General features: G+C 57.1%; 2 protein-coding genes and 1 long non-coding RNA gene across 8 annotated transcripts; 2 read left to right on the top strand and 1 right to left on the bottom strand.

Annotated features, from left to right (window-relative positions):
• The first annotated feature begins 40 nt into the window (after positions 1-40).
• Positions 41-2,145, top strand: RNASEK (ribonuclease K). Its single transcript, XM_033184850.1, has 3 exons — positions 41-380; positions 1,282-1,358; positions 1,756-2,145. Exons 1-3 carry the CDS (start codon positions 303-305, stop codon positions 1,895-1,897), a joined length of 297 nt encoding a protein of 98 aa, XP_033040741.1. The 5' UTR covers positions 41-302; the 3' UTR covers positions 1,898-2,145.
• On the top strand, positions 2,113-5,115 carry CUNH17orf49 (chromosome unknown C17orf49 homolog). 5 transcript variants are annotated; one of them, XM_033184844.1, is made up of 6 exons: positions 2,113-2,490; positions 2,674-2,768; positions 3,368-3,469; positions 4,092-4,282; positions 4,501-4,605; positions 4,848-5,115. In XM_033184844.1, the coding sequence occupies exons 1-6, from the start codon at positions 2,470-2,472 to the stop codon at positions 4,910-4,912; spliced, it is 579 nt and encodes a 192-aa protein (XP_033040735.1). In that variant the 5' UTR covers positions 2,113-2,469; the 3' UTR covers positions 4,913-5,115. The 5 variants fall into 5 exon arrangements, with proteins under 5 accessions (XP_033040735.1, XP_033040737.1, XP_033040738.1 ...); XM_033184845.1 differs by having other exon boundaries at positions 2,336-2,490; positions 4,852-5,113; XM_033184846.1 differs by lacking the exon at positions 3,368-3,469 and having other exon boundaries at positions 2,315-2,490.
• On the bottom strand, positions 2,749-7,376 carry LOC117067818. Of its 2 annotated transcripts, XR_004430857.1 has the most exons (4): positions 6,970-7,376; positions 4,660-4,979; positions 3,525-3,608; positions 2,749-2,840 (listed from the first exon to the last, which is right to left on the bottom strand). It is a non-coding gene; the product is annotated as an uncharacterized LOC117067818 (long non-coding RNA). The 2 variants fall into 2 exon arrangements; XR_004430856.1 differs by lacking the exon at positions 2,749-2,840 and having other exon boundaries at positions 3,410-3,608; positions 6,970-7,374.
• Positions 7,377-8,982: the final 1,606 nt, after the last annotated feature.

Genomic DNA, 8,982 nt, shown 5'->3' with positions numbered 1-8,982 from the left:
CTCCTTCCATTCCCGTCTGCGGGGGGAAGGGGACCAAGAAACCGGAGACCCTTGCTCTTCCAATACTCACGCCCTAGCTACAGAGGTCAAGAAGGGTTTCCCCAGGAGCTGTTTCGGTTTCGGACGGCGCCGTTTCCCGCGAAAGTCCTGAGAAGAGTGCAGCCTTGTCCTCCTGCCGCCCCCGGGCGGGATGGTTGAGGCCGGGGCCACGCCCCCTCTGCCCCCCTCCGAGGGCATCCTGGGCTTTCTCCCACCGCTTTCCTAGCCCGCTTGCACCTCGGCGATCCCCGACTCCCTTCTTCATGGCGTCGCTCCTGTGCTGTGGGCCGAAGCTGGCCGCCTGCGGCATCGTCCTCAGCGCCTGGGGAGTGATCATGTTGGTGAGGGGACTCCCCAGCAAGGATCGGAGAGGGCCTGAGGGGCTCCGGGCTAGGAGGGTTGGGAGGCAAGGAAACTCTGGGCCGCAGGCAGGCCGGAGGGGCCGGGGATCTACAGGCCCCGAAGAAGGAGGCAGACTGAAATTGAAAAATGGGAACTGTTCGAGACCAGCCTGACCAACATGGTGAAACCCCGTCTCTACTAAAAATACAAAAATTAGCCGGGCGTGGTGGCGCGCGCCTGTAATCCCCGCCACTAAGGAGGTTGAGGCAGGAGAATCGCTCGAACCCGGGAGGCGGAGGGTGCAGTGAGCCGAGATCGCGCCACTGCACTCTAGCCTGGGCGACACAGCGAGACTCCGTCCCAAAAGAAAAAGAAAAAAGGGAACTGGAGCAAAGGGCCCTGGAGTGGGAGGAGCTGGGGCTGGTAAATGTGGAGACCCCTCAAGGTAGGATAAACAAGAGCGGGGTTCCTGAGAGATGCTTGAGTTGAATGGAGGACATGGGGGGAAAGAGTGCTTGTTCCAGAAATGGGTAGCTGGGGCTTGTTTTCCCAGTAATCCACCCACCGCCACTTCAAGAAGAAATGATATGAAGAAGTGCCGATTCTCCCTCCCTTCTTGCGCACTGTCCCGTGATGATGACGCCTCCAGGGAGGACGATAATCTGGGTTCCTGGGAGAGAAGGCTTGGTCACTATTCCTACCCTTGCCTCGGCCACTTGTCTCAATGTCACCACCTCACGCCCTGTTCCAGGTGGCTGAGTCCGAATCCAGTAACCAGCACCTCGTTTTGGTTCATCTTAGGCACGGGTGTGGTAGCAACATTAGAAATGGGAGGGGTTTACGAAGTGAACTTGGGGTCAGGTGCCTGAATTCAACAACCTACCCATTCCCCTTTTCCAGATAATGCTCGGAATATTTTTCAATGTCCATTCCGCTGTGTTGATTGAGGACGTTCCCTTCACGGAGAAAGACTTTGAGTAAGTATTCGGGTGGGGGAGGCGGGCTGGGAGCAGGTGGGAGGTGGCGAGGTCAGATTACGTCTGGGAGGTCGGGTGCTTGGGGCCCCTAGGTTAGGGAACAGGGAGAGGAGAGCTGCTTTCTTGAGAATGTGGTTAGGAGCTAGGGAGTCAGACCTCAGCGGCCATTCCAAACCCACCACTTTAGGTGTGGCCTCTCTAGGTATTTTACTTTTCTGTGCCTCTCAGCCCACCTCTGCAAAATGGCTGCTATGACAGATCTCACCCCATAGGATGGTCAAGAAGATTGAATAAAGTAATATACGTAACAGCGCCTAGACAGGTGCCGGGCACATACTGCTCAGCAAACGTTGGCTGCTATTAATGTCTGACACCTTTGCTTCGTTCCCACCCCCAGGAATGGCCCCCAGAACATATACAACCTTTACGAGCAAGTCAGCTACAACTGTTTCATCGCCGCGGGCCTTTACCTCCTCCTCGGAGGCTTCTCTTTCTGCCAAGTTCGGCTCAATAAGCGCAAGGAATACATGGTGCGCTAGGGCCCGGGCGCGTTTCCCCGCTCCAGCCACTCCTCTATTTAAAGACTCCCTGCACCGCGTCACCCGGGTCGCGTCCCACCCTTGCCGGCGCCCTCTGCGGGACTGGGTTTCCCGGGCGAGAGACTGAATCCCTTCTTCTCCCATCTCTGGCATCCAGCCCCCGTGGAGAGGGCTGAGGCTGGGGGGCTGTTCTGTCTCTCCACCCTTCGCTGTGTCCCGTATCTCAATAAAGAGAATCTGCTCTCTTATGCCCTGTGTCTGTGCTTCAGTGGGGGCGAGCACGGGGCTGAGGCTGGAGGTCGGCCTCTGCCTGGTGAGTCCCGACCCCTGAGCGGAAGTGGAGTGAAGTGGTGCGGAAGTGAGGCGAAGGCTTCCCCCTTGGCCTGGGCGCGCCAAGCTGTCGAAGAGACTGCATCTGATGGGGCGGGGAGCCACAGGGTTGAGCCTATCCGCTGCGAGAAGGGCGGGACTTCCTGCGCGGGGGCCTGAGCCGCTCCGTCTCCCCGCTCTCCGTGGTCCCGGCTCCCGTGTAGCGGCGGCGGCGGCGTCTCCGTGAGGAGGCGCGCGGGGCCATGACGTCAGCGTCCACAAAGGTTCGACCTCCCCCGCGGACAGCGCTCCCTGGCGGCCACGGGAGGGCGGGCCCCCCACTTGGCTCGCGGCTCTTCCGCCCCGGGCGGGGGGCGGGCGGGAGCCGAGCCTGGGGTGGGGCTAGGGGCTCCGGGCGGGACGGGGAGGGCGGGCGCCGGCCCCCCGTGACGCTGCCCCGCCCCCAGGTCGGAGAGATCTTCTCGGCGGCCGGCGCCGCCTTCACGAAGCTCGGGGAGCTGACGATGCAGCTGCATCCTGTGGCCGACTCTTCCCCTGCGGGGTACGTGAGCCCGGACTGGGACGTGGACGCTGAGAGCGGGCGCTTGGACTCGGTCACAGACACGGACCCTCTCTAGCACAGGGACAGACGTTAGTTTCCCTTTGTGCCTGGCACAGCACAGAGTAGGTGTTAATAAATGATCGTTGGATGAGGGAATGAATGACAGACAAAAATACAGACAGGCCCATAGCCCAGACTCCTATTTCACAGTTCTCCCTGCTGCGAACGGGTCGACCACAAACCACCGCCACTCCCAACCACCCCAGTTCATGGAATTCCCCCCAGACGGCTGCAGGCTGTTGGTGGGTCTGTTTGAAAAGCCCTTCTTGGCGAGTTGGTTTCAGTGTGCTGTATACAGCCGCCGTTTAGCGTTCATGGTGGAAAGGGGTGTCTAAGGTGGAGGTGGTTGTGATTTCTTGTGATTGGGGTCCTCCAGGTTCCCGCCCGCCCCCCGCCCCTGTGGAGGACCTCTTTATGCATCCGTGGAAGGGGTCCCAGAAATCGGAAGGAGGCGGCTGGTTGGCTGTGGGATGCATAGCCTGTGGGCTGGCTCCACACCCCCCTCCCGTTTCTGCTACCCCCCTCTCCCCTTCTGACAGTGCGAAGTGGACGGAGACGGAAATAGAGATGCTGAGGGCTGCTGTGAAACGATTTGGGGACGATCTTAATCACATCAGCGGTGTCATCAAGGAGCGGACAGTGTGAGGGAGGGTGGCTGCCAGAAAAGGGCGGGTGGGCAGCCTTCTTCCTCCTTACCCAAGGTTCCATCGTCCTCAGAACTCCTTTCCAGCTCAGCTGCTTCCCTACTTTGTCACTAGTTTTTTAGAATGCCCTTGAGAACTGAAAGAACAGAATTGTCACAGTTGGTCAGAAGTTCCTAAAATGCTGTGGTAGTCCTTCCAAGAATGTGAATTTAGGTTGCCTGAGATGCTCAGTTATTGTATTTGATGATGGGAGTCCCCTGGTTATTCATATAAATTTTTGGGGACCCCACTGCAGTGTTTCCGGGGATACGGTGATCCTGAACTAGTTGATCAGTAAAATCTCAGTTCACCTGTAAATCACCAAGCCTTACCTGATGTCTCTCCCAGAAGAGAATTAGGAGATGGGCCTTTCCCACTACTCAGCTCAGGGACTCCACTCGCCACGTTCCACCCACCCTGAGTGAGTGTAAAACTCTGGGAAAGTGAGAACCCTCCCAATGGGTTGGGGCCCCGAGCTGGATTCTTTTCAAGGGACTCCCAGAACCCCTTCACCTCCCCTCCCTTCTTCTGTTCGTCTCTCTGACGACTCCTTTCCTAACCTCTTCTCTCCTTTCTTCAGGGCTCAGATAAAGGCCACTGTGAAACGCAAGGTATATGAAGATTCTGGCATCCCCCTTCCAGCTGAGTCACCCAAGAAAGGGCCCAAGAAGGTGGCATCTGGTGTCTTATCACCTCCTCCAGCTGCCCCTCCTCCCAGCAGCTCCAGTGTCCCCGAGGCCGGGGGTCCCCCCATAAAGAAACAGAAGGCTGGTGAGGGCTGTGGAGTTGCTACCTAGGGGTTAAAAGTCCATCTGCGGTTCAGTGAGAGAATTGGGCCTGGGTCAAAGAAGGGTCAGTCTCTCTTCCTGTCCCTGTGGAAGTTCCCAGAGAGGGGCAGAGGGGAGGGGAGGCACGAAGCTTTGGGAAGCTCGGGGCTGGGGGAGAGGCCGTCAGGGGAACCTAGAACCTAGCTTATGCCCCCTTCCCAGATGTGACACTCAGTGCTCTGAACGACTCCGACGCCAACAGTGACCTGGTGGATATTGAAGGGCTAGGAGAAACTCCTCCAGCTAAGAAACTCAACTTCGACCAGGGTAGGAGTCCTCCTCCTCCCACACAGCTGACAGGGTGGGGGAGAAAGGGCTCACCTGGATGGCAGGGCACGGTCTCCGCAGGGGCCCCTCCCTTGTACAGGGGTTTCGGAGGAGAAGGTGCTCTCATACACAGCGCAGGGCATTGGGTCAGTACGTAGCAGGCTGTTTCAGGGAGTTGGGAGTGGCCTCGGAGGCACACTGGGGGCTCGCTCCATCTCGGCCCATTTTACTTCCTGTTCCAGACAGCCTGACCCTGGATTCTGGCCTTCTCATGACCTCTGCTGATCCTCCTCTCCTCTCCTGCTGAGCCTTCCACCTCTGACCTCTCACTGTTCACGCTGGACCTGTGGATCTCCTGGGACTCCGAGCAAGGCCTGCACGAGAGAGGGCTGAAAGGCTGCTGGGGCTGCCACCTCGCTGTTCCCGCATAAGCATCTGCCCCCAACCCCTTTGACCTTCATCTGATGGACATTTTTATACAGAAAACAATAAAGATTTCCCTCTCAGCTTCGTGCTGTCTGCTTAACATTCTTAGCAGGAGAGGGCTGTTCCCTCTTCTCTCCTCGGCCCGTGGGGGCTCAGCCCCTCCTCGGCAGTTTTCACCACCCTGCCTGGAGCAGCACAGCCAATATTGGCAGACTTGCTTCCCTGTGCCAATATTTCTGTGCTGCTAGAGCCAGGGAAGCTGGGTGTGGGCATGAAAGACTCCACTTTGTTCTCTCGAGGCAGAACGTGCTCCCAGGGTCTCTGGCCGTCAGTATTCTGGAAACTGCCCTGGAGATTTTAGAGGGGTGCTCACATACCCCACCCTCTCCTTCCCCATCTGGCAAGAAGTTTGTCACAAGGCCCCAGATGTTTTTTGTGTCACTTCTCCAGGATGGCCTCGCAGGGCCAAGCCTCGGCGGTGCCTCCCCCACCCTCGCTCTAACACCACAGTGTGGTTTGGACGTGGCCACAGTGCCGTACAAACCACAGTGTGCTGCTGGGGCGGGAGCAGGACCGGGGTGGGCTGAGAGGAAGAGAGCACACAGCAGTGCTGGGAAGACCCCAGCACCACCTCCAGGAGCAGGGGGATAGAGAAGCCTTAAAAGGCAAACATGGCCCCCAAAAACGTTTGGGAGGAACCAGGGACGGACTGAGCAGGCAACTGGAAGGTGATGGACCATGGGGATGAGCTCACAGTATAGGAAGACTGGACCATCTTCCCTCTGTAGGAACTCAGCTCAGGGGATCCCTAGGGTGGGGTCAGAGGCAGAAGAAATAGGGAATGACTGGGGGGACCAACACACTGCCTCCTGTCTCAGCAAGGGCAGGGACCCAAGGTTTCCTGTGTCCGTCCTTCCTCTCCCGGGGTCAGAACCCAAGAGAAAAGCAAGGAGAGACAGAGGGCCAAGGCCAGCAGGGTTGGGAGTTGGCAGTCCAGAGGTGGTGGGGCCGGAACATGGCTGGGAGAGGGGGGCCGGAAGTCGCCCTGGGCCCTGGGCCTGCCACAAGATGGAGGCCAAAGGCAGGAAATGGAGACCAGGGGGAAGGGGAGCAGCAGAGCCCAGGAAGAGGGCCATCTGGACCTGGGGGGCCAGGTATTCAACCCCCAGTGCTGTTCCCACTCCCCAGGGCCCCTCAGGACCTGAGCCGGCCCCCACAGCCACGTCCATCAGTCCATCCACCAGGCCAGGGCAGGCGGGCCCACCCCAGAGAGCCACGTTTAAGCTGAGACAAACATGGCTCTCCCCACCCCCAACTCCAGGCCTTCCCTCAGCCCTTTCCTCCTGTCCAAGACTTGATTTTTTAAAAACACCCCTCGGAAAGCAAAATCCAAGGACCCAAATCCCTTCTGCAAATCAAAATATGACCCTCTAAAACCCAGAAGTTATCTTCTCATATCCCATCGCATCTTTTACCACCCCCTCTTCCGACACACCCCCCAAAACTCTTAGCAATCTGAAAGATCTAAGGTGGTGTATGTAAGCAGTCTTTTTAGGCCCCCGAAGATGCCAGAGCCCTCCCGGACACCCCTATCTGTCCTCCATCAAATCTTGCCAAGGCCGCCTGCTCCTCCACCACCCTCCATAGCCCCCAAACTAACAGTTGCCCCCAGCTCCCACCTCGGCAGAGCCTTTGTGGGGGGTGAAAGAGAAATTTAAACACTATCCTAACGGCTGGGGATGTTGGGGGGCTCTCTGGTCTCAGCCTTTGGTTTCCGTCTGGGGGGCTGCAGTTTAGGGGTGTAAGAGAAAGCCTCTCCAATCATCCCCCCAATTCCAGGACTCACAAAGCCAACCCCACCCCAGCACGCACCTCCAAACCTCCCCCCCAACCGCCACGTCTCTCCTGAAAACAGAGGACACTTCCCTCCCCACTTACCTCAGCTACTCTCCCCTGAGATCCTGGTCCCCTATTTTGAAAAGAGCAAAATTTAGGGTGCATCCCTCACATTTGGGGTGCAGGAGAAAGGAACCGCCCCAGTCGCATCGCTGGCCTCCTTCCTCTCGGCTGGCTCAGGGACTGGGGAGTGCCCTGGGGAGGGGGCACCCCCACAAGAGAGCTCAGGAGGGGTTCCTCCACTCCCAGTCAGAATTGGGGACACCCCCCCAAAACCCGTCCCAGCCCATCCGTCTCCAACTCGGCGGGAGAGGCAGCTGCAATGCCCCAGTCAGATTCACCCAACACTACATTCCTCACCCCATCTAGAGGGGTCCCGGGGTCCCCAAAAAATCCCAAAAAAATCTAGGATGTTGGGAGGACGGTCCTGGACTAGCTCCCCAAATTTGGGGTCCTCAGATACCCCCGTTTTTTCAGGAAAATTCCGTCTTTTGCCTGCCTCCCGCCAGCCCTGCTCTGTCCCGATGCCAATTTTGGAAGTCACTCCCTCCTTCCTCCTCCCCGTCTCTCCAGGCCCCCCCCACCGCTCGGGGGCTAGGGTCCAGGACACCTGGCTTCCAGACCGGGGGGAAGCACTCCTCAAAGGGCTAGGGGCCAGGAGGTCAAGCTCATTGCCCCTGTCTTAAGGAAGCAGGAAAGCCCGTTCCTCCCTTCCCCTCCCCCCTGGCTGGTCTCCGTGGTGGTTTAGGAAAGCCTGGAGGATTGGAATCTGCCATTGCTGTTGCACAGGCAGTTTTTTTTTCTTGGGTTGGGGGGGTGGGCGGTGGGAGGGAGAGAGGGGAGGAGAGCCGAAGAGAGAAGGGACCCAGGCGCGAAGAGCTGGCCTGGCTTACCCTGTAGCCCCGGCTGCCGTGGGGAACCCCTCCCCCCCATCTCACCCACACTCTCAGTCCTCTGTCTGCTTTCTGTTTGGGGCTCATCCTAGAAAATCAGGGTACAAGAATCACCTCCTTGTACCCCACCAGCACCCCCGCTTGCCACAGTTCCAACAGCACTGCCCTGGTCAGGGGTGTCCACTTTGTGAAGGGACACCCCGTTTTCCTCCAACTTCCCCCAAACTAAGGGGTGCTCCCTTAAGAAATTGGGATTCAGAGTCTGAAACCGCCTTTTCTCCCTCACTTCTCCCTCAAGCCACATAATAATAAAAGGAGATACCACACCCTTTCCAAGTTTCTCCCTTCAAATCCTGGGCTTATTTGGGGGTTCACTAAAGAAACTTCTCGAATCTGGGGTGAGAGAGTACTAGAAGCAAAAGACATCCCAAACCAGGGTCCCAATTAAGCAAACCCCCAAATCAGTCTCACCTTATGATTATCCCTTAGCTTCACCAAAAGCATCCAGAGTGACAAAACACCCCCAAAATAAGGACACCCCAGAACTTTAGTCTCCTGTCTTCACGGCCCTCACCTTGTTTCTCCCCCGGGGAAAAAGCTTCTTGGGTATCCATAGATACACAGGAATACCCACGTCTTTCCACTTTGTGGAACATGAGTTTCCACAATACTCAAATATAAAAGTTTGCTCCCCCCTCCCCGGACCCCCAATCACAGACAGCCTCGAACTTGCTCCCAGCTTCCTGTAATGTTCCACCTCAAACTAATTTTTAAAACTCCAAATTGAACTTCTTATCCCCCAAATCTAATCTGAGCCTTGAAACATAGATGGCACCCCAAAATAGACTGCACCCCCAAATCAGCATGAGTACTTTGGTTCTGCTGATAGTCCAACATGACACAGATGAGCACAATCTCCAAATTGTGGGTGTCAGAACCCCCAGAACTAATGTAGCTTCAAAGTCAGCCCCATACCTGAAACTTACCATATAGGCCTCAAAGGCTGAATGCAGCCACCGATGCTCACAATCAAATCAACACCCCATAATAAACAGGCACCCCACAACTGACCAAATAATACTCCCTCCTGATGCCAGAGGGAGCCCTTAGTCTAATTCTCATCTCCAAGCTGGGCAGAGACCTAAATAACCCTCACATGTCA

Source organism: Trachypithecus francoisi, unplaced genomic scaffold (assembly GCF_009764315.1).
Source record: "Trachypithecus francoisi isolate TF-2019V2 unplaced genomic scaffold, Tfra_2.0 Lachesis_group20, whole genome shotgun sequence".
Lineage (NCBI taxonomy): Eukaryota > Metazoa > Chordata > Mammalia > Primates > Cercopithecidae > Trachypithecus > Trachypithecus francoisi.
This window is presented reverse-complemented; position numbering and strand designations above follow the sequence as displayed.